General features: G+C 44.0%; 1 protein-coding gene across 1 annotated transcript in view; it reads right to left on the bottom strand.

Moving 5' to 3' along the window:
• The window catches only part of gbe1b (glucan (1,4-alpha-), branching enzyme 1b), a 113,140-nt gene that overhangs the window by 16,094 nt on the left and 70,694 nt on the right, over positions 1-26,352 (bottom strand). Inside the window, exons 13-14 of the mRNA XM_080006319.1 lie at positions 12,971-13,155; positions 5,922-6,052 (exon numbers count right to left, since the gene is read on the bottom strand). Coding sequence (XP_079862445.1) covers positions 5,922-6,052; positions 12,971-13,155 — 316 coding nt within the window. The remainder of the gene's footprint in view (positions 1-5,921; positions 6,053-12,970; positions 13,156-26,352) is intronic.

The following is a 26,352-nucleotide window of genomic DNA, read 5'->3' as shown; positions in this document are numbered from 1 at the left end:
TGGGAAGTTCACGCCGGGGTCTGGGGTATTACAACACGCTGTGGGAAATCATCACTAGAAGGGTGTTCTGTTGGCACCGAGTGTCCTGGGATATTTATTTTTTTTGGGCCTGTTGGGACTTTCCTTTAACCAGACAAAGGGAGAACCACAGCGGAAGCTCTGCGAGATCGAACCGAGACGTGAAGTGGATCTACATGAAAACTGTTGCCGGATCCATCCCAGAAACAAACACGTCAATATCCCTGGGTGACTCACAGTATGACACCGGATAATACTCCTACACATGACTCTAACTTTCAAAAGCACATGCATGCTACTGTTCAACCCAGGATATATTTAAACACATTTAATGATTAACCCTTGAAAAAATAAAATAAACAACATCAAATCTAATTTTCTACAGGAACCTCAAATTCAAAAGTGTCTTAGTGTATGAAATATATATATTTTTTACATTTTTTGAATAAAAGTAATATCACACTTAATTAAAAGGACTTCTGATCGCAGCAGGGCATCCAGAGCGTAGCGCTGGCTACAGGAGGATGCCAGTGGGAAGCCACGCAACTTTCTGTTTCTAGTCTCTTAGGATGGCACCGATGGACCCAAAACCCAGAAAAACCTGATTAAATATATGCCCCCCCCCCCCGTCATATCATATGAAGCCAATCTGATCTGAAAACTCTGATCTGACTAAAATATGTTTCCAAATTCTTAATTTTTTCAGTCTTAAACGTTTGCCCCATTGGACTGCATCGAAGCCCAGTGAGAAGCTGCAGCAGAGTGGTAAGTTCATCAGCAGTAAAGCGCTCAGCGAGGTTGTGCTACGAACAGTGAGAGATGATGGAAACTGACATTTTATAAGGCCTGGTTGAAAAAACATCCAAAAAAAAGATACCGCACACCGATCCTCAAACCGCAGCGTGTGAAGAATCCCTTCTGGCACGTTAACGAGGAGCCCTTACGCTTTTCAATATGCATCTGACAGCGGAGGATCCCCAAATAACACGTCGTTATTAACTAGTCTCTAGAAAATGTCGAATTTTAACTAGGCTTCATGAAAGGTTAATTCATAGCGAGATATAGAGTCACGCGTCTCAACGCGGAGACGTGTGGACGTCCAGGAAACTCACAACGTACGTGAAGGATGCAGCGACAAGGAGCAGCCGCTTCCGTACGAGCGGCGGCACCCCTTCAAAAGGCAGGAAGTCCACATGCACGACCACGCTCGGTCACACCTGTGGCGGCGGGGGGCGCGGGGATGCTGCACCGTGTCACCGTGGCGACCCTGACCCCCTGGCGGCTGGGAGGGAGTTTAAGGGCAATCGGGGCCGACTTTAATGAAAAAGCACTCCTGCTCCGTGAGCCCGTCTTGTTTACCTCCCTGCCTCTGAGTGGCACTTTCATCAGTCTTCCCCCTAATTGGATCCTCTGCATGGCCCCCATCGGAGGATCCACACACACACACACACACACACACACACACACACACACACACACACGTCATAAACACAGCCACATATAGATAGGCAAAATCAAACTCAAACACACATACAGTATAGACATGCATTTGTGCACACACACACACACACACACATATAGACACAGACAAACAAACAGCCACAGGTAAACAGAGGCGCTGGCACCCGGGCACACACACACACAGCATATTTGGCTTCCCCACACAGCACATTTGCCAGTGTGTGTATACTGCTCCTCTGTATAATGACAGCACGCACGCACGCACGCACGCACGATGAAGGCAGCAGAAGGGGAAGATGCAAAACCATCTAAATGAGAAATTGCCCTGAAACCCGGAGTCAGAGCCACAGCTCCTCGCTCTGCACCAGGAAGTAGTCAGAAAATAACCATCTTAACCGAAAAAAACACATTACTACATCTTCATCTTCACCAGAAAGGATGGAGGTCGTTTTCGTTTTCTTATTTTGTATGTTTTTTTATTGTTTAATCATTAGGTTAATTGCCATATTTTTGGTATTTAATGTATTTACTGGTATTTTAAAACTTTGAGGTGTGTCGTGTCTCTTATTAATAATAATAATTATTATTATTATTATAATTAATCGCCGATTTGGATGTGAGCTGCTATGACACAGTTTTTTCCCTCCAGGGATAAATAAAGTATTTATCAATCCATCATTAAGTCATGACCCAATGATAATTTATAAAAAAAAACTAAAAAAACACCACCACAGTTTGAAACGTGTTTTTCCCCAAATAGAAGCACGACATTGTATATTTGGTACACTTCTTCAAAAAATATACATATTTCAATTTTTGAAGAAGTGGATGTGACCCACCAGTTGAGAACCACCGAAATAAAACAATAAAAAAATATATAAAATCTTGTGAAAGTCCGGCCACATCACGGGCTTAGAACGACCGCATCGGATACAGTATCAAGGCACTCGTCAATACTTTCCACAGCATCTGTTAAACCGGAGCCACAGGATAATGACAATCTAAACACAGATTAAGGTTCTAATCATGTGGATATCTGTGTAAGCTTTGTTTTCAACGCCCTCTGTTGTCAATTCAACGCTAATCCGCCGCTGCCGCATTGTTGTTGTCATTGGTGTCATTTCATGTGGTCATTCTCAAGTCTAGTCAGGTTTGCGCAGATGGAGCCAAAACAGCGGGGAAAAAAACCTTCTAAAACGCATGGTTTGCGACCATTTGTGGCAAAAAAAACCCCTAAAAAAAACAGATCAATGGATCAGAAGAAAAGAAAGTGACATTGTAGAGTGAAGACGAGGGAGGGAAAAAGATAAGGAAACATGTAGTTTCCAAGGAATTCTGGGACTTTCATTGTAAATCAAACAGAGGATCTGATGCATTGATGCTTTAAAATAAGTCTGCTCCCTCTGGCACCGTGTTGATATTCCCCCTGGGTCCCGGAGGGCGTCACACACAACAATCCTCCATCCTTCAACGAGGAGTCATCTACACAAACACTGTCATACGCGGCAGCATTCCCATTTCATGTTGAGATGTTTCAAGACTGGATGATAAAATGTTTTTTTCTGTATTTACAGGCTTCTGCGGGTCCGTCCAGCCAACGCCGGATTCTCTTCAGGACTCGTACAGATCAGACAGTTTTCCTGACAATATTTTCCCATTCCAAACCAAACAAGTGACCTGTCTACTCTAGTAATATTAAATATAGCTGGGGGCCCACTTTAGTCGTGTTTGGTAGGCATTACAGATTTCCAGGTTCTTGGAAACGCGGCACGATATTCCGAGTTTATATAAACGCCGCATCGGCTCACCCGGTCTGTCGCCTACACAGCGCAACCCTCCTGTCTTTAGAACAACCCTCCATGTTTGCCTGTAAACCACAACTTCTCATTGTTATAACGCACCGTGTTGTCTGTGGAAACAGAGCTGCACCCCCGGTGACAGACAGGTGACGTTGTTGGGCAACGATACGGAGTGACCCGATGACGAGGCGACGACTGTGATTATTTATAGTTTTCCGGATCCTAGTTTTCCAACGCGTTCCGAATCCATGAAACGCATCACCGACCCCATAGTTTATATGTTACGAGTTCCTCGAATCCCTCAAAGTAAGGAGGGACATAATGAACAGAATGCCTTTATTTACAAAGAAAGCAAAAGAGATAAAATACCAAACAAAAAGCTCCGCCGACGTCAAGCAGGTAAGACGACACAGACCTACACACATCACTTTGTCACCTCTACAGAGCGACGGAGTCTACGCCACGCACCTCGCGCGATGCGAATGGCCGTCCGGAGCCACAACCTGCACATACAGAATATAATGAATTGGATGATGATGTCACAAAGCCACCTTCTCCACAAACGCATCTCGCTCCACCTTCCGACCGGGAGTTTCAGGACCGTGGCGTATCAGCAGCGCATGAGCATTCTGCAGCTTCTGGTAAAGTTTCATCGTTTTTTTCCAATAAATCCCGCTGCACATGTGGATCAAACTTGAACCACGAGATGTCTGAGACGTCCTGGTTCTAACGAGACCGCAACCTTCTTTCTCTAATCGCTCTCCTTCTGCTGCACCCAGCTCGCATTGGGAGGAGTGCGAGTTCCCGATGTGGTCACAAGTTTTTCTGGACTACTTTTTCCGTATTTTTTTATGAATCCAGTAAAGTAATGGGGACCAAAGAGATAAAATATCAACCTGACAGATCCACAGACATCTACCAGGTCAGAATAAATATACACTTCAACATATAGTTTGTCATCTCTAACCACGACAGAGCGAGTGACGAGAGAACAAATGTAGATTCTGAATCAGAACCTGCACATTTATAGTAAATAATATTATGACGTCATAAAGCGTCTTACTGTAAATCTCCTCTCCTTCATTTTGTTTACGAACAGTGGCGTGTCGGTCAGGCAGGACCAGCTGAATATTTAGGATCAAATTTCTTCGGCTTTATTTCTCCTCCGTATGTGGATCGATTTGGGTGAAACTTAAACCACGAGATGCTTGTGACTTACCGGTTTAAACGACACCTTATTCCTGTTGGTAGCTCATGTCGCTGCTGTGGTCCATTGTTGTGATACTTTTGGCTGGGTTGGACATATTTTAGCATGAAATGCATTGGATCGCGTCTGTGATATCGGTCAAATTTGGTCGGTTTTTCACTCATTTCTGCTCTGTAATGTGGATCGATTTGAATGAAATTTCAACCAGGAGATGTTTGACACATACGGATTTAAAGATGTGAACCCTGTCCGTAGATTCTGAAGTTCTTCTGTTCTAAATAGTAGATAGAATAGAATTTTCTCAGAACAATATCAATAGGGCTGCACCCCTAATAATAATTATAATAATAATAATAACAATCTTGATAACACATGGAGTCCAAATACATTAGATAGACAGCAACCAAACAACCTAAATGTATGTGTGTGGATTTGAATAAAATGTTGTATTTTATATTATTATTATGGGATTTAGGTCGTATGCTATAGTCTCTCCACCCTCTTTGTATTCCCCCAGTGTTTCAAAGCAGAGACTAATGTGCAGTTAGCACCCGAGGCCATGGGTGCTGCGCTGCTGCTCCTGTTCGCGGCGCAGGTCGGATGCCGGTTTAACTTCCACTCAGGAACCACCCATCGAGCCGCATCATGTTTTATTCAAGCGGAGGAAAGTTCCTTTGCTAAAATAATAGTCGCAGTTATACAACGGCGTGCTAATGGCACGGCATGATTGATGATTATGCATTTTCTCCGCGGGGATTAGTGCAATATAATTTATTCTACTGTCCATGTGACTGCATGAACATGAATTAACAAAGTGACATACACAACGTCCAACTTAATGTCAAGCATGTACGCGCTCACTCACAAACCATTTATAACTGTTTAACTGCCGTCTATTTCCGCAATTAACACGAGTCAGTGTTGTAGTAGATTAACCTGCCCGGCAGTGGGAAACACATTGTGCTCTACGCAGGATCTAATATATGAATATATAATATATACAGTATATAATACATGTACTTCTCTGCATTAACACCACCGCTTAAGAAATGACCCGATGTGCAATTCTAAATAATGCAATATTTTCTATTCTCTGAGCAATCTTTGCCAACCACCTCACGTCCCAGAAGTTCCACGCGCTGCTTTATGAAGCAACTCCAAGGCCTCGACCTGAGCTAATAAAAGGGCAAATTATGAACAAAATTATGGATTTTTTTTATGAAGTGCTTATTATCTCAGTGTGAGAGTATTTGTGAATTTAGAGGGGGATTAGCTGGACATACGTTAGAAAGGCAGCCATTCGAACTCCACATCCAGAACCTGCACACGATGCAGCAATCAAACGCCGCTCTCCCACCTGCCTCTTGCAACATCTCACAAATTCTGGATCCCCACAAAGCATTGTCATTTGCAGGGCAAAAAGCAGCGAAGGATACTTTCCCGGCACCTCCGCGGCCACCCTGTAGTGCTGGTAACTCTTGGTGGGGTGGAAGTTGAAGATGAAGAGCACACTCCCCCTCTCGAACACGATGACCTTGTCGTCCTGGTGCTTAGCCGTCACGAAGGCCTGAGGGAGGGAAAAGTCAGTCCATTCAAAGTGCCCTCGGTGAATAAATCATTACCTCACTATTATGGTGTATTAATACGGTTGAAATTAGAAAGCCATGTATGAAGAGGGCCGAGTCGAGTCCCCTTCTAAGGCCACATTTCGGGTGGAGCGGAGGTAAAAAAAAAAAAAAGATAGAAGTAAAATACTGCGAGGGACACATTGTCAGCACAGGATGAAGAGAGAGAGGGCGAGAGAGAGAGGGAGAGCGAGAGCGAGAGAGAGAGCAAGAGAGGGAGAGAGGGCGAGAGAGATAGAGCAAGAGAAGAGAGAGGGAGAGAGAGGGGGAGAGAGAGAGAGAGAGTTGCTGTTAACATGTCATTAGCAGAGATTATCAGTGTCACACAAACCCCCCTATTTCCAGCGCCTTGTTCCTCTCGCCAATTTCAGCGCAGACTATTCACGGCTGGACTCCGAGATAAGAAGCTCAGATTGGAAAGGGAGCGGATGCAGGGAGGGATGGAGGTGGAGGAATAAGCCGACCAGCTCAAGTCTTCCAGCGGGTCTATCATTTCTACACCAGGCTCACGATCCACATTTGGATTTTGGGAGTAATGACAAACGGGAAAAACCAGCGGCCACCCTCCGGGGAACTCATTCTTCCACCTCATCCATGAAGCTGGAACCTTACTTATATAGATACGTGTTTTAATACTAACGTTAATTATTTATTCCAAATATGTTGCTCAAGATGATGCTGACAAAAATAGAAATACATATTAAAATATTATTGGACTACGTAAAAGCCTGTGACCTTTATTCAATTCAAACTGCCAATGAGTGAAGGTGTACATTCTGTTACCAGCAGCGGTCCTCGTCTCGTGTCTTCACCCAATCAGAAAACACCTCTAACCTGCGCGTCCACCGTCCGCCATCGCAGCAGAAAAAAGGGATTCTTCTTATGCAGCAGCCCTCCAATGTCCCGCTTGGGTCCCACCGCCCCGCTTGGTTTGTGACCCTGGTAAAGCGTTCTGAGTAGGGGACAGAACACGGTGGAAGCCACGCCCCGGCCCAGCGGCACTCCAGCGGCGCAGCGGGACTCGGCCGGCGGCGCCGTCGCTCCTCCAACGGGCTGAGGTTCACGTCCGCCGCCGTGGCCTTTGAAGCCCAGCGCCACGTATCTTCAAAGCAGCGTGGGCTTTCGAAAGAAGTCTCCCTCTCCTCGTAACTCACTCGGCACCGGTAAAAACAGGAAATGTTTGTACAACCAACACCAAGAGCACAGCCCGTACCGAATGTTCCATCTTCAAAAACACCCTCGGACCGCTCCCACCTGGGGAGACATCGAACCAAATTATAAATAGAGCTTTCCCGCTCGGCACAGCCAGTATTATCCGATTTCAGGCGTCTCTGCTGAGGTTACTGGATTCATCCGAGAGTAATGTTCCACGAAAAACCCCTTTTTAATATCGTCCCGAACCTCCAAGGGAGCACTTTCTCAGGGGTCGGCCGCAGAGAAGCCTCCCCGTCCCGAGGACACCCGAGGTGGACGAGTCACATCTGGACCCGCCAGATGTGACTCCACTCACGCCAAGTCCAAGGCAACTCAGAACTGATTACATTTGCAAGGAAAGTTGTGACTTCCAGAAATTGCTCTCAAGCCGTCAAACTGGGAAAAAGAAAAGGACCTGGACATCACATGGACGTTGCCAGGAAACTGCTTCCTCCTGCATGTCCTTATACTGAGTGGAAAGCCAACGATACAAACACACGGAAGTGAATAAACACCAAGGATGCCACGCTGCCCGTCACGTCCTTGTTGCGTGACGTCAGCCGCAGTCAGGTTCATTTCACAGCTTTATTTTCGGCTCACTGACGCCAAGGGGACAAACTACTTTGGTATCAAATGTCCCACAATGTTTTGATACTCAATCCCATCCGTGCAACCCAGTCGATGACCGTGTCAGGACAGAGCGTCCATCACAGTCAACGCTGGCAAAGCCTCCGCTCAGAACAAGGAACATTAGGAGTGAAGCACCAACACTGTTTGAAGGGGAAGAGAAAAGGTCAAAGAGAGGTCATCAACATGCAGGAAAAAACAACAGTCAGACGACTACATACCAACAGAGCTCAACATCAAACATTCAGCTCTCTACACTGTACTACCCGTCTGCTACCCCTGAGTTACCCCTTTACTACTCCTGAGTTACCCCTGTCTTACCCCTTTACTACCCCTGTGTTACCCCTTTACTACCCCTGTGTTACCCCTGTACTATCCTTGTGTTACCCATGTACTACCCCTGTGTAATCCCTGTAATACCCCTGTGTTACCCCTGTACTACCCCTGTGTTATCCCCGTGCTACCCCTGTACTACCCCTATGTTACCCCTTTACTACCCCTGTACTACCCCTATGTTTTCCCCATGCTACCCCTGTACTACTCTTGTGTTACCCCTTTACTACCCCTGTGTTACCCCTGTGTTATCCCCGTGCTACCACTGTACTACCCTTGTGTTACCCCTTTACTACCCCTGTGTTACCCCTGTGTTATCCCCGTGCTACCACTGTACTACCCCTCTGTTACCTCTTTACTAGGCCTGTGCTACCCCTGTGTTACCCTTGTGCTACCCCTGGGACCTGGGACCACCCAAACTAACTTTACTACTACAGTACTAATACCGTACTACTACTTCTACTACTGTACTAATTTTACTGTACTACTAACTTTACTACTCCAGTACCACTACTGTACTACTAACTTTACTACTACTGTACTACTATTACTGTACTACTACCACTACTGCACCACTACTGTACTACTAACTTTACTACTACTGTACTACTATTACTGTACTACTACCACTACTGTACTACTACTACCGTACTCCTACTGTACCATTAACTTGACCTCAAGTTAAGATAAACACAGAGAAGCAGCTTTTAGTTACTATGCTACACGTTGTGGGAACAAAGCAGAGATGTCAGAACACTGACTGTACTGTACCGTACTTTACTGTACTGTACTTTACTGTACTTTACTTTACTGCTATCCAATCCAGACTCAAACAGAGTCCTGTTCCAGTGTACAGTACAGGCCTGTTTTAAATGGCACTTCAATGTTTTTATCTGTTCTATCTTTTTATTTCTATGCTTTTATAAAATGCTTCTTATGTAAAGCTCTTTGAATCGTCCTTGTGAACGACATGCTCTTTGCAAATAAACTTGCCTTACTGTTATTGCCGCTTCCACCCCCCTCCCGTCACAGAGCTGCTCAACGTGCTTTGTATACGTCTTGTGTTTCAAAAATGTTTGTTATGGTCTGTCCTTGCTGTGTATGTCAAGTATGCCGGAGCCTCAGTCTGTTCCAACCTCCTCTAATGGCTGCTGCATTGCTGTGGTTGTTGTTGTGAGTGCTTGTGTTTAAAATTTGTACTCGACAGGAATTTTTTATTTTTAGGCAGCCAATTGACACCTGGCCCTGGGACCGCAGGTGAAAACTCGCCCTCGTGGCCGACTCTGGCACAATTACAGAAGTGTTTATTAATGTAAACTGTCCCTGGGAGATAAACAAACAAGTAAATAAATAAATACATAGTCTTAAATACACACACTGTTTACGAAAAACAGTTAGATAAGGACAGAGTGAAACATGTGCACCAAGGGGATGAACTGGCTGTCTGATTTCAAAACACAATATTGCCCTTCACAGCATCAACAGTTCTCCAAATAAAATGCTGTCAACAGACGTTGTTTGAATGTATGTAAACAGCCATGGATTTGAGCGTGGTGTCTCTGGTTTCATTTAAGAATCAGGATATGAATCAGTTCAGTTGGCAAAGTGCATTTTCATGTACAAGGAACTTATCTTGGTATGAGTTGGTGCTATTTAGATAAAACAGTATTTACACACACAACATATATACAACATACAGTGGGGTAAAAATGTATTTAGTCAGCCACCAATTGTGCAAGTTCTCCCACTTAAAAAGATGAGAGAGGCCTGTTATTTTCATCATAGGTTCACCTAAACTATGAGAGACAAAATGAGAAAAAAAAATCCAGAAAATCACATTGTCTGATTTTTAAAGAATTTATTTGCAAATTATGGTGGAAAATAAGTATTTGGTCAATAACAAAAGTTCATCTCAATACTTTGTTATATACCCTTTGTTTGCAATGACAGAGGTCAAACATTTTCTGTAAGTCTTCACAAGGTTTTCACACACTGTTGCTGGTATTCTGGCCCATTCCTCCATGAAGATCTCCTCTAGAGCAGTGATGTTTTGGGGCTGTCGCTGGGTAACACAGACTTTCAACTCCCTCCAAAGATTTTCTATGGGGTTGAGATCTGGAGACTGGCTAGGCCACTCCAGGACCTTGAAATGCTTCTTATGAAGCCACTCCTTCGTTGCCTGGGCGGTGTGTTTGGGATCATTGTCGTGCTGAAAGACCCAGCCACGTTTCATCTTCAATGCCCTTGCTGATAGAAGGAGGTTTTCACTCAAAATCTCACGATACATGGCCCCATTCATTCTTTCCTTTACACGGATCAGTCGTCCTGGTCCCTTTGCAGAAAAACAGCCCCAAAGCATGATGTTTCCACCCCCATGCTTCACAGTGGGTATGGTGTTCTTTGGATGGAACTCAGCTTTCTTTCTCCTCCAAACACGACAAGTTCAGTTTTTACCAAAAGGTTCTATTTTGGTTTCATCTGACCATATGACATTCTCCCAATCCTCTTCTGGATCATCCAAATGCTCTCTAGCAAACTTCAGACGGGTTTGGACATGTACTGGCTTAAGCAGGGGGACACTGCAGGATTTGAGTCCCTGGCGGCGTAGTGTGTTACTGATGGTAGCCTTTGTTACTTTGGTCCCAGCTCTCTGCAGGTCATTCACTAGGTCCCCCCGTGTGGTTCTGGGATGTTTGCTCACCGTTCTTGTGATCATTTTGACCCCACGGGGTGAGATCTTGCGTGGTGCCCCAGATTGAGGGAGATTATCAGTGGTCTTGTATGTCTTCCATTTTCTAATAATTGCTCCCACAGTTGATTTCTTCACAACAAGCTGCTTACCTATTGCAGATTCAGTCTTCCCAGCCTGGTGCAGGTCTACAGTTTTGTTTCTGGTGTCCTTTGACAGCTCTTTGGTCTTGGCCATAGTGGAGTTTGGAGTGTGACTGTTTGAGGTTGTGGACAGGTGTCTTTTATACTGATAACGAGTTCAAACAGGTGCCATTAATACAGGTAACGAGTGGAGGACAGAGGAGCCTCTTAAAGAAAAAGTTACAGGTCTGTGAAAGCCAGAAATCTTGCTTGTTTGTAGGTGACCAAATACCTATTTTACCGAGGAATTTACCAATTAATTCATTAAAAATCCTACAATGTGATTTCCTGGATTCTTTCCCCCCATTCTGTCTCTCATAGTCAAAGTGAACCTATGATGAAAATTACAGGCCTCTCTCATCTTTTTAAGTGGGAGAACTTGCACAATTGGTGGCTGACTAAATACTTTTTTGCCCAACTGTATATACAAATGTAACATGATAAATTGATAAATCTAAGGCTATGGCGTGGGCGAAGTGGCCACATGGTCACTAGTACTAGTGTGTAGGTACTGTAGAAATATATGAGTGAATAAATATACGGGTGGATAACGCATGCAAAATATGAACACGGATAACAATAGATGGTTATATATTATTATCACCAAATTATTTACAACATATTGTACGATTATTGTGCAGTTGCCCCGAATAGGCTGTGTTGTCAGGCTGTCCACTTACAGAACACAGAGCCACCCCTGTGGATATTAATTGACAGAAATTCCCACTTTCTCCCCTCAGGCAGCGTAGAAAGGGACGGCGCTGCCTTTCTTCCTCTACGCTCCCTGTCTTCCTCCTTCCCCTTGTCCCCGTTTTTCAGCGGCGTCCGGAGAGTCAGTGCACGTTTCCTCTGGTTGGACTAACACGCAGAAATGATCCCAGTGAACCTGACGTGGCTCTAATAACGCTCCCCCAGACGCCCGCCGCAGCCGTCTGGCTGGTGGGGGAGATCCGGGCCAGGGTGTACACCGAGGCAAACGCCTCCGGATCCAGGAGGAGGGGGAGGGCGGTGTTCTTCTTTTAATCAGTTACACGGGCTCACCTGTAATCCTCTGTCAATTTTGCCACACACTTCCCATTCCCATCGTCCTATTGCTTCAGTCGCAGCGCTCCGTGAGAGAAAAACAGTGAGCTACATCATCTTTCCCATCGGCTTGCAGCCCGGGGAAACCGAGAGACTGAAATCCATTACTGTTCACCTTGACAGCAGCCACAGAAACAAGACATTTCCAAAATGAACCCTCCATATAGCACATTTATCTCCAGCTGTCTGAGAACCACGCCTCAATTTAGAAATAGAAGAAGGAGAAGCGAGAAAAAAAAAGCGTAAGGTTTGGAGCAGAAGCTGGCTTGAGAATGAAATTACTTTGAAACACAAAACTAGGTTAGATAAGTGGGGGCGGTTACAGACATGGGCATGGACGGCCTCATGGGGGCCTCATGGGGGCCTCATGGGGGCCTCATGGGGCTATAATCGATGCGTCTTAAGAACAGGTTGAAATCCAGTCTGCATTAAGAACACACATGGGTATACGCACATCATGCTGAGACCACTCATACTCCTTTATTTTATTGCCTTTCTTTTCTGTCTTGCACCATTTGGAAGTCCATTCTTCATTTTAAATGTACTGCGGTGATTTGGTTGGTTTTGTATGACCTACTGCCAATTTTGTATGCTCTGAAAAGCCCAATAAACAAAACTATTAAATGTACTCCGGTGCATGACTATTGAGTTGAATAAAGTGCATGTGTGGGAGATAATGTACATACATACATACATACATACATACATACATGCACTAATGTAAGTTTGAATGAATGCACGTGTGTCCTCACCGGCGGAGCAGCCAGCCAGCCGTACTTGTCCTCCGTGCGGTTCATGTCCCGGTCAAAGGCGTAGAGCTGGTGGTAGCGGAGCTGATCCGTGTCCAGCAGGTTAAACTGCCTGCGGGCGTAGTGGTAGCTCTGATTGTTCCCCTCTCGGGGGAAATCCAGCCACTCCGGATGGCCAAACTCATTCCCTGCGGCGCAGAAGGCATTATTCAGCAGAGTAAACGGCTGCACGAGCTTCAAGTAGGAATTAGAATATCGCACCGAGAAGATCGATCATCTCGGGCCAAGGATTAAAGAGACCATGGTTTATATACAGGACGGCGTCTTAATATCAGCGTATTTAAAAGTCAGTATTGAACTATTTAGAAAAGGGCTCTTGCAACATTTCGCCTAACGAGGCCTTGCGTGTACCAGGATCCTGCCCCTTCCACAAAACAAAACTTGCAAAGAGGCAAAGGAAAGGGAAGATAAAAGGGCAAAACAAGGGAGGAACCAAATCCCAAAGCCTTCACCAGAGTCTCGCTGTTTCCCACAAATGTATTCTAAATTAATTCACCGGGAGATATTTATATATTATTTCCTCATAAGAGAGTGCAAACTGGGGGCTGGAAGAGAGAAGAGACTGCACGGGAGTGTTCATTAATCCGACACGTTCATGTTTATTAAAGCATGAGACGGGATCTCTGCACTGTTCTTTGGTGGAAGACTGTTCGGTTCAGGGGACGGCGGTGATCCTGTCGTCAGACGTCGAGACGGCGTCGAAAACAGGGAAAGTTGAATTCCGAGGTGGGATTGACAAGCTGCTGCAGGGAACTATGGGGCCCCTTTTCATAATCCCCCACCCGACCCGCAAGGGCCTGTGGGAACGTTTCTATTTTTCAATCTGACTTAAAAACCACAAACCAGGAAGAATAGATAATTCTTTAATATCTCTATCATCGCCCTCCTCCAAAAATTAAATACCACCAGGTTCAAGATATGCAATGTACTCTGAGAAGGTCTGCATGACACATTAAAAAAAAGCACTTAATGCTGAAGACTGTGCAATGTTGAACTTTCTCACTTCCCCTTAATAAGTTGGTTCGCTGTAATAACCATCCTTGTTCAAGATTCAAGATTTTTTATTTGTCACATACATATACATACTTTCATACATATATGCAGTGAAATGTAATGCAACGCACCCGGTGATAGCACACAATATGTCCTAGGAAAAAAATAAATAAAAGTAAAAAATTCCTTTCTAATAGACCGACTAACTGACTCCTAAAACGAAATACAGTAAGTTGAATACTTATAGAATAAGATAAAAATATATAGAATAAAATACAATAAAAATAAAATGAAATAGATAGAGGGAATATGCCTATGTATATACAGATATGTGCATTAAAGTGGCATGTGAATTAAAGTGTCATGTGAATGTGAATAGAGTGAGGTAGTGTTTGGGATAATACAGCACAGTATACAACAGTACGGCGCAGCAATACGGCATCACGAACAACCCTGAACAGTGACACAGTATGCGTTACAGTATACTTGAATGTATGTTTGAGTTGGTAAATAACAAAAACCACTGCGCGCAATTCCAGAAATCAGGAACCTCCCGGAAATAGTTTCGGTTGCAGTAAAACTCCTTAATAATCCCCTTGTGTTGACACATGGAGCTGTTCTTACATTCTCTTGCCAGCTTTTCCCACTCGAGTCGTCAAACAGCTGAGAATCAGCTTTTCCTTCCTGCCCTGGATCCTGCGGCAGGATGCTGCTCGTTTGCATGAACGCAGCGCACTCCCCGCGCACGCCGGCCTCTGATCCCGCCGCGAGGATCATCCCGACTCCGCTGACCTCGAATGAGGAGATTAATCGAGGAGCTGGTGGCTCTCATCCCCCTTCAAAAAGATGAGTACAATAAGCGGCGAGCGAGAGGAAGCCAAGGACGCGCCGCGGCGAGGGAGCACAACAAGAGGCGCGCGCGCGCGGGGTGTCTGGGAAGACCAATCGCGGACAATGGGGAGATCTCTCCGTGCGGGACCCCCAGAGTACACGAGGAGGCAGCGTGGGAGAGTAACCCGAGCCACGCCCCCGCCATACGTGAAGCAGCACCTGAGGAACGAGCCCCGAGATTACCCCGGGGGATGCCGGCCTCCTCAGGTGCTGCTTAATGGATGCACAGCGGCTAGTCTCAACACACACACAATATGTATCATGAGACGGGAGAAAAATAACTATTGTATATATTTTGTATACGTCTCTATGGCTTCTAACTGCTTCAGGGTGATGTGTTGACGTCATGTGGTGTCACGCTGCTTCCTACTATCTGCAGGTGGGTGCGAACGTAGACAAACATGGAGGAACGTGACACAAATCCCAACACCAGAAAATAAAAAACACTGTCCTTTGTCCTTTTTAAAAGTGTGTTTTGTCGCCAAACATCAACCAGTGTTTGATCAGGAGATCTCGAACCACACCGTGGCAGCTTCAAGGATTATAACATTTCTTTTACATTACATTTAGCAGACGCTTTTATCCAAAGCCACTTACAATTATTCAAACACTGACAGACGCAGCCATCAGGAGCAATGAGGGGTTAAGTGTCTTGCTCAAGGACACTACAGCATGCTAGCAGGAGGAGCCTGGGATCCAACCAGCAACCTTTAGATTACTAGACCACCAGCTCTACCTCCTGAGCTACCATCCCCAACATGTGGCATCATCAGGTGAGGGTGATGACCGAGCCCAACCAAAGAACCTAAAAGCCAAATTTTTTTCACATATACATACATACATACATACATACATACATACATATATATATATATATATATATATATAAAACTAGTGTATTGCGTTTATTTTGCCCCTCCTGTGAACTTGCCCCGACAAGCGCCTTTCCACAAATAGGCTTCACCATGTGTTTTTTTTAAATATATTTAGACTATTCATTCATTGAATACACGGAAAAATCTATATATGGTGATATATTGTTATTATTATATATTAATATATTAATATATTATATTATATATTAATATATTAATATATATTATTATATATTGTTATTGAGATATGAAATTACAGATGTGTGACCCACTGCAGCAAAATCAGATTTGTCGTGCATTTCTAGAATCGCCACAAGCCGCCAAACAAGTTGAAAAATGCTTTTCAGAAGGAAAATGAGAATTTTCCAGATTCGTGTTCCCTTGTGGAAATTTTTTTTTTTTTTATCAACGTATTTTTAAAGCCGAATTTGATTTATAAATAGTAGATAAATGTATGACCAGCGGATTTCAACCTGTATGTGACGATGAAACAGAATTTTTTTAAGAACCGCTGGAGACCGACGACACACCCGTTGTTTCAATGGAAGAAGTTTCTACAAGAAGCAATTTCTACGGCACGAGGAAATACGCTCGGAGAGGGAGGTCTACAACTCCGAGAACAACTGTGAGCACCTCAACCTCTCTTTGGGTGGTCGTGTCCAACCTGCGAGCAACCACATCAAGATTCATCACAGTTTTAGCTTTGCTCAACAGGTTATTAACAGGCTATTCATCGTGGAGAGAGTTACATGAAAGGGGTTGACAAAAGGTTGGTCAACTATTAACATTCCTTGGCGATTTTGGCAAACGCACATTTATATATTAAATGACACACTGAGGTTAATATACAAAGATTAATATTAATGACAGACTCAAAATTTTGTTGTGTTGTCCGCACTTTTAAACTCCTAAATAATTCCACTTTTATAAAACATGTATATTTTTATTGTTAAATAAAAGCTTTTTTAAAAACAGAGATGTTGTGGATCGATGACGCTGTTCGACATTCCCTGCAAACACAAGAACAATGCAGAGATTTCCCCATTCAGCAGGGTGTCAAGTAGCCATGTGGCTCTGTTGGTCCTTCAACCATTTGCATTCTGGGAGCTGGCTGAATGAAGCCAAGTGTTGGGAAAACTTTGGGGATGATTATCTCAGAAACAGTTTGCTGCACCCTCGTCATTAACAAGTCATTGCTTTAAAAAGATTTGCTTGATTGGCACAAGTGACACCTTGTTTTGAAGCTCTTCAGCTCAAGAAAAAGTCAAAAGGTACCAAATGTACCTAAAATGTACCTCTTATATCAGGACATATCAATTTTTGCCATATCACCCAACACACACACACACACACACACACACACACACACACACACACACACACACACACACACACACACACACACACACACACACACACACACACACACACACACACACACACACACACACAGAGAGACAGAGAGAGAGAGAGAGAGAACGTGATGCCTGCTAATGGCTGCGTGAGACAGTAGCCCAAGACACATGGCGATGCACTGAAAGAAGCCTTGGGTAAGGCTAGACTTAATTAGCTGTATAAATGAACCAGAGCTAACCTGTCATTACTTGTGTTTATTTTCAGCTTCCCACTGTCATTCTCAAGACAAGTGGGGATGATTGATTTCCAGCGGAGCTTCCTTTAGTGTCAGCGCGGAAGACGGTGACTTCTCTGCGGCTCGGATCAGCAGCGCAGAGCCCCATTAGTCCAGCCGCTACCTCCGCTCCGATAATAATACGCCCCAGATCAGCCCGTACGCATGCATTAATCAGCAAGATAATCAGCCACTTCTGCCCACTCACAGCCCAAACACACCCAGAGAGCGCATTCGGCGAGAATTAAATAAGACAGGTTCTCACGCTAGTGAGAGAAAATATCAAAAAGGAGCCAGAGAGCCATCAGAGCCATCAGAGCCATCAGAGCAGGATGAGCTTCCTGAAATGGATTACAATGGAATTAAATGAGGAAAAATGACTCAAATGTGTCAATGCACAAATGAAGGTCGTTTTGTATGGTAAGATGTGAATGAAAGCTTTGAAATTATAACACACACACACACACACACACACACACACACACACACACACACACACACACACACACACACACACACACACACACACACACACACACACACACACACACACACACACACCCCCCTGCAGTTTGTTTCAGACTTCATTAAAAGCCTGCATGACAATGTCATAGGACCCAAGAATTGACAGGAAATATCATTTCCTTACATTTTTAACTCAATTGAAAGATTTTGCAAACTTTGATAACCCATTACCCACCCGCCCACTCTAACAAAGCCCTCCCAGATCGCTTTAGCACTTTTAAGTGGAGAGGATCTATTAGGTGAATATTAGGTTCAAGATCTCTGAGGACGAACGGAACCAATTTTAATTTCAACCCAATTTTGAAAACTCGAGTCTTTGTCGTGTTTTTCATTCGGTCCACTTCACATTTGATCCTAAAGGAGATATTAAGTATATGACCTGTCCTTTGGACATTACTTTAATTGCTTAAAAAAAAAATAATAATAACTTCCATTCTACCCTCTATCGTGAGAAGTAAAATGGAACCTGCTGTAGGAAGAGTTCAGTAACTGATCCATATCTCCTTTATTCATCCAAGATAAAGTCCTGTCGGAGATTCTGGGAACTTTCACTGGGAAACACTGAATAATTTTGACTCTACAAGTGACATGAGGTGGTGGGGATCTTACAAACTGGCTTTTAATTACGGGTTATGGTCATTCAATACTATTTAACAAGGCTTTATTGGCATGAACATGATCCAAGTAGACATAGTATTGCCAAAGCACATGGTACAGATAGAAAATAAAATTATAATAAGACTGGAAAATAAAAAATAATGTGGACAACAACTGACAAACATCAGTTTGATACGAGGAGCAAAATCTGATTATCCACACACACACACACACACACACACACACACACACACACACACACACACACACACACACACACACACACACACACACACACACACACACACACACACATCATATATACGTGGTAAGATCATGTCCACTGTTTTTTTTTGGGGGGGGATAAGATAAGATAAGATAAGCTAAGATAAGCTAAGCCAAGCCTTTATTAGTCCCACAACGGGGAACTTTTCACAGGTACAGCAGCAAAAAGTGACAGGGGATGGGGGGGTTGTGGCAGGCGGAATCGTACTCTGCTGCTGCTGCACCTGCTCTCCCAACAGGATCTCCATCTTGTTTACATCAGTGATGGGGTGGAATCGGGGGCGTTTCTGTTTGAATGTGTTGAAGTACTCTGTTCTCGTTGTGTGGAGGTCTATACACTCTGAGAGACAAGTGCAGCTCCGTCTCCACCCTGTTCTGCTTCTTTGTTATTACTGAGGGGTTGTTATAACTGAGGGGTTGTTATTACTGAGGGGTTGTTATAACTGAGGGGTTGTCACTTGGAAGCATGTCACTGCATGGAACTTGGTTGTTTCCAACTATGCAGTGATGAATGAGGGGCCAGGGTGTTTACACAGGGTTATGTGGCCGGCACGTCACATTACTCTCCACACGGCGCTGCCGCATCAGATAGCGGCAGACAGCCACACAGTCCCCCCAAGTAATTAGCAGCACAAGGAGCCCTGGATCAATGTGTTTTCCAGTGCCAAAGCAAGATCAATGAGGGCATTGGACGAGGGGGAGAGGTAAGGAGTCGCACAAGGTTTTGAAAAATAACTACCTGAAGATGTGTTCTAACGATCCTTTGCTGCTACTTGATTGATTTCTTGGAAATCTGAGGGTTAATGCGGGCTTGAAATCCAAGATGTTAGGAATAGAAAACCTGTTAATCCCCCCCCGACACAGCAGAAGTGGCTCCCCTTGTTGGGCGGAAAGCAGGAGGTATAAAAACAGAGATAATCTGTTTGAAATGTATTCGGCGGAAGTGCTGGATTTCAATTCGCCGTCCAAGGCCAAAGCATAATGGCCGCCTGTTGCATGGCGGCTTCCCATGAATACAAAGCGGTACGGGCAACTTTTTGGCTCAATAATTTAGGCTGTGAATCTGCAAGGTTATCTCAAGTCACCGCGAGCGCTTAAAGTCAGGAAGTGGGAGCGCTTCCATTCCGGCCCTGCTGATGTAATGACAAACCCACTGAGGCGTTTCATTACCGCGACGCCGCTCGCCACTTTAATGTCACTGATACTCCAACAACAACCTTTACAGTATTCATCTCTCAGCGTCACAAGTAGAGCCGCTTCCTCGGTCCTGTGAGATGTTTGCTATTGGTCATGTGTAAATAGATGGGCTTCTCTCGGCCGGGCACTTCAAATTGATTTCCTTGCTCAAACAATTTGTTCTTGCCCAGCACTGGCTAAATGACTCTACAGTCATTGATCCATTGACACGACGCGTCATCTCCCATTTACTCTTATTTCTTTTGCTTTGCTTAATCATTTTGCAAACGCCTCGCTTGATTCAACAGATTAGGCCGAGTCCTCTGTGCTTTGGGGATTTAGAAGGGCAAAACTGTTGGCTAATTTATCGTATCTGTAGTGCTCAAAACATAATGCGGCCGGAGATAAAGGGCAGCACTTTACAGAAGGAAAACAACACTGAAAGCTGCCTCATTCCATACAATGTCAGTAGAACACGTTTATGATCCAAGCTTTTTCTGTCTCCAAAAAACAAGGCACCTTCAGCTGACAAGAAGAACAAAGTAGAATTTTTTACAAGTTATCGTCAATTCCATAAATTGGAATTGGAGAAAAAACACTGGAAACCATGTCAGCCTGTACATAGGAACACAGGGGGATATATTACAAAGACTTGTTAATGTGATAATGTGGCTATACCTTGAAAAAGGTGTAGTGAACAAGGGTCAAATCTGGAAAGAGAGTTGTGCTTGACCTGATATACAATTTGATTGTTTGTTGACTCTATGTTGACTTTAATCTGCATATGTTAAAAAGGTGATAATGAGTTGAGATTTCTTTGAATGGGATCCCCACATTGACTGAAATAGCGGCATTGATACACAAGACATTTCGACAAAAAATACTGGAGCATATTTTTCCTTAAGATCTGGCCAGTTTGGTGCCACAATAGCATTCAAAGAACGTCCAAAGCTGGACGGTTCTCCTTTTGAAAGATGCAGAGAAGAAAGTGGGCGGGGCTCTGCTGGGTGGTTGTGTGGTGTTGTGCTGTCCTTAGTCTAGTTAATTGGGCCCAGGATCAGGGGTGGCTGTGCACCTGTTGCTCATCAGAGCAATCCAAGAGCACGGGTTAAATCAGCCATCCCCACACACACTGGAGGGAGCCTTTGTCATGACAACGTTCCATCTGCTCCTGGCTTGTTACATCTGGCCACGTTCTTCACTAAACTGATATGGTTTCAACACCATCGCCTGTGTCTCTGTGTCGGAGGGCCCTGAAAAGCCACTTGGGTGGCGTGTGGCAGGGAAACTGCCACAGGGTGTGACCAGCAGATCAGAGGACAGACCCTTTTCATCAATTTAACCAAGGCAAATTATTCTGTAGCTATAGGGCCGCGTGGGATTTGCTGAAACCATGGAACTAGAAACCTTGATAATTCTGCAGTTTTGTTTGCTTAACAATGTATCATGCAGAAACATGAGTTATTGTTAAGAAAACAAGATTTTAAGTAAAAAAATAAAATAAATAATAATAAATAATAATTTTGCATTCCAAATATGAATACATATTAGGCACATGGCTCTATAATACCTTTCATCAGAGATCTAGATGCTTGTATTATACTAAAGAAAGAAAATTAAACCAGCAACTTGACAGACAGTGAATTTCTGAACCGGAAGGAAGGGCCGGCCCATTTATATTTGAGGTTGAGACTTTTGAATTCCATGGAAATATACGGTGGATGCAGCAGAAACTTAAAGGAGAGCCGAGGCACTTCACACGGTGGGAGACAAAAGCAGAGGAGATTATTTGCTCTCCATGCATTAAACGTATATACTGTATGTGATGAGGTGCAAAAGACCTCAGGATAAAAAGGAACTGATTTCACTTCAAGGGTCAGAACAAGGTGGTTACAATGTTTACTGGGCCTATTATGCCTCCGAATTTCCAATTAACAATGGATTAATGTAGCTGATATTTATGGTTCAACTAGTAGTACAAGGATTCCAATACGTAAATGCACATACAATATGATCCCTTTATTGTTTGAATTAAATCTAAATTAATTAACTCTTATAATTCTTTTATTTTAGTAGAGGCTGAATGGGTTAGACCTCCTATGATACAGTCCACACTTTTTTTTTTTTTGGAAGAAAATAAATATTAAATTAAGATGTTTTTATTTATTTAACAGTGCAGTGCCACCACAACCACCTGGAGCTACATGGAGGAGCCAGGAAGTTAACTGCAGGAGGAATCCAAAAGGAGACTGGCAAAACAGCAGAAATAAAATCTGATATTTATAGTGTGAACGCTTCTCCAGTTCCCTTGTTCATAACAGCAGGTTGCACTTGTGTTTGTTGGGCCATTTCAACAATTCAAAATCCACAAATCTTTAACCGTTCTCCCTGTTGGCGTCACGAATACCATTTCCATACGAGGCCCTGACTGTCAACATTCTGTTTTACTGCTTAAATGCTTGTCATTATCCTGCCGTATTGTGTACAGTTGACTTTGAGTTTATTGTATATTTCACCTTTTTCCCCCATATATATATATATATTATTTCTTTCAGGTTTTTATTATGATGTTTGTTATTATTACTGCCTATTGTTTTTGATGTGAGCTAGTGGGACATTGCAATTTCCCTTTTGGGGATGAATAAAGCCTCCATCCATCCATCCATCCATCTAAATAGTGTGAGCAAAGACAAAATCAAGACTTCTGAAATAATTTTGGTTGTAATAAAACAGACAAATAACCCCCTGACTTCAGATGCATTATTTGTAAATCAGATCAAATATTCAAAAGCCCCTCCGACTTAATTCATGAAATAGTTAAAGGTTGAGATGACTACACAATTTTACTTATTTTCTAGATCCCGCTTCAGTCCCTGATTGGACCTGAACTAATATCCTTTGAGGGAATGACGCGTACGACATACTACCGGTGGCAAAGATCATCGAGACGCCAGTAACTTTGAAAAAGGTGAGATGAATGCTACTGAAATGGAATAATACAATAACTGGGAGAATATACAGTACGTCTGGATATCCAAACCTTTTTCCCAGAACTGGTGAGCTCTAAATGCTGCTGGTGGACTCACTGAACTGGGGAAGATCCGGTTTCTACTTGAGTCTTTCAGGAGTCTTGAGATTAGAGCCACCAATTCCTCCGCATGATGAGTTGTTTACTTTAATTGCAGACATCTTTAATGACACTGATTGTTTTATCGCGTGGAACCTATGATGGATGTTTTTTTAAATCGGTGTACTGAGGTCTCCCCTGCTCCTTCTCCTCTCAGAGAATCTCCACGAAGCAGGTGCTGATGAAGCCCTCATGGCTCCATGATGTCCAGATGACACCCCGTCAGCAGGTGGAGCTACAATGCCGTGTTTACACGGAGCCAGAGATCTCACCAGCGCAGAGCCACGTTTCCTTCAGCCAAGGTCGGCTTCCAGCATCATTAATTATCACTTTATTATCCTTAGTGGCAGGGCGCGATACAGTCGGAGCCGAGCTGAGGCGGCGCGTTGGAAATGAAGAACATTCGGCGGTGACTGAGGACAGGCTTGGTTTGAAAACCCTATCTGATGGCAGGCGGCTTTTGTCCTGTATTTTAACATAAGGCGTGAAGGGTGAATAGCAACCAATATCAGCTGCTTTTCACACAGTTTGCTTTCCTGGTTATCTACAACCTTGACTAATTGGTGAGAAATTGCGCCAAAATGCAAGATAGCAAAATCAAACCAAAACCAAACCAAACCCATTCAATTCAATTCCTTCACTGCAAAAACAATGTCTGTTCCAACATTTTGTTGGGATTTGAGATCCCATCACAGATTGTTTCCCAGCGCAGAGATTAAGCTGTATACCAGGACTATGTCTGAGCCCTGCTGACATCCTGTACTTGCAAGACAGATCAGAAATTAGGGTTTTCTGTAGCTAGGGAAAAGATACTGTGTACTATGCATACGACAAAGAATATAACATGTACTATGCCTACTACGGCGGATATAACGTGTACTATGTATACAATAGAGAATATACATGTTAAACTGAACCTCGAACAATTAAATACACCACAATATATTGGTGAACTGAGATTTTTTTTTATTCTTAAATTGCAAAGCGCATTTGGGTCTCAAACAAATTACTATTTACCATTTCAAAGTGAGTGAAAACAAAAGGAGATTTCTGAATTTGTATTTTTTTCCCCTTTGCTAAATTAGATCATTACAATACAAGCTTCTGTGAGGACAGCTGTACACCGACATGCACCAGGGTGACAAGCCCTGGTTCACAGCCAAACACAGACGGCTTCATTTGGAAAAAGAGGAGGCGTTTAAGAGTGGCTACAGGAATGGGGTTATAGCGACAAAATACACGTTTGGCAAGGCAGTGAGGAAAGCCCAAAGGCTGTATTTCTGAGAAGTTGGACCAGCAGTTCTATGCCGATGACTGTGCTTCAGCGTGGAAAGGGCTGAAGCAGATCACCAACTACAAACCCAAACCTTCCCACACCCTGAATGGCTCCCAACTTGCAGATGAACTAAATGAGTTTTACTGTCGATTTGAAAGGGACACTTCGGTTTCGGACTCCATGTCCCAACCCCCCAGCCATCAGCCCCAGCACTCCAGCACCTTCCCCCAACCCCGCCATCACCAAGGGTTTCTTCAGAAGCTCCTCTCCCGCTTGCACTCAAAGCCCTAAATCTACTGCCGATATCCTGTATTGCAGTCACGTGGGAATGGGAGCCGCTGTGGATGTTCTGTAAAAGTCGTTCCGCAAATTTCCCCACTCTTGAAATAGTATAATCTTTGGGAAATTGCAGGAACGGCTGTGAATGGACATATGTGGGAATGGAAGCAGTAACATTTCCGAAAAGTAGGTGTGGAGCTGAATCAAACTAAGGTACAAATAGTGATTTTTAACGAATATTTATCTCGTACAAATTTTTCAAAACGGGTTTGATTTGGGAAGAAAAATAAAAACATTCGGGAAACTGAAACATGTCCAGTCCCTACAGAGCCAGGTCTTTTTATTCCTAAATTGTATTATTTTTCCTTTTAAAAATGCCACTCAGACCGTAGCCATGTCTTTTACAATTAGGGGTGCAGTGCAAGGACATCGGCCACAAGCACTTTGTTTTTGTTTGCCTGCCGGCTGCACCGCAGCACGGAGCCGGACAGAGCGAGGTAGAACAGTTTGAGAACGTTCAGAGGCTGAGAGTGTAGAACAGCTTGAAAATGATCACACTGATTCAATAGGGTTAGGGCTCTGTCCTCTCTCAGGGAGACAGGGAGCAGAGCGCCGGTCTCGTGTGATATTAGACACCTCTCACTCGAGCGTTAGGTAATGTATCCGTAACAGTCATCATCACAGACATCGCTCTGACCTCTGTGGTGATGAAGACTTTTAAACGCCTTGTGCTACATCCCCTGAAGTCCATCACCAACCCCCTGCTGCACCCACCGCAGTTCGCCCACAGAGCCAACAGGACAACGCAGTCAACATGGCTCTCCACTTCATCCTCCATCACCTGGACTCTCCTGGCACCTACGCCAGGATCCTGTTTGTGGACTTCAGCTCCACATTCAACACCATCAGCTCTTCCCAGGACAAGCTCCCCCAGCTCAGCGCGCCCGGCTCCCCCTGCTGGTGGATCACTGACTTCCTAACGGACAGGAGTCAGCACGGTAAGCTGGAGAAGTGTGTCTTAGATCCGAGGACCATCAGCAACGGCATCCCCCTCAAGGCTGCGTCCTCTCTTCGCTGCTCTTCTCACTGTACACCACCGGCTGCACCTCCAGACACCAATGTGTCAAGCTCCTGACGTTTGCAGATGACACCATCCTCGTCGGACTGATCTTTGAGGGTGACGAGTCTGCCTACAGATGGAACAACCTGGAGTCCAACACTATGAAGACGGTGGAGATGGGGGTGGACTTCGGGAGAAGCATTATCTTAATATTAAACTATTATTTGTATTAGTATATATATTATATACCGCACATTATTGCCATCTACTATTATAAGTGTGTATTTCTGACCATGTGGATTAAATGTACATGTCTCTGCATCATTCATGTCGTGAAAGTGATTCTGGAAATGTAATATTGCTTTACCATTAGAATAACAAAGGAAAGAATATCACGGCTTTTCAATGATCATTTTCCAAGTAAGTTTCAAGCACTTCAGTACAAAAGGGGCTATTTTCAAGGTATTCCACGACTTAAATGTGGCCGTAGAGTGTCTCTGAAACACTCGTTTCACAAGGAGCGTCTGAACCTTTTGCCATCCCATAATAGCTTGTGGCATGAAATGCAGACAGTCCAGAGGTGCTTGGTTAAATGTTGGAATGGGAACCTG

This window comes from Zeus faber, assembly GCF_960531495.2.
Source record: "Zeus faber genome assembly, chromosome: 9".
In the NCBI taxonomy this organism is placed as follows: Eukaryota; Metazoa; Chordata; class Actinopteri; order Zeiformes; family Zeidae; genus Zeus; species Zeus faber.
This window is presented reverse-complemented; position numbering and strand designations above follow the sequence as displayed.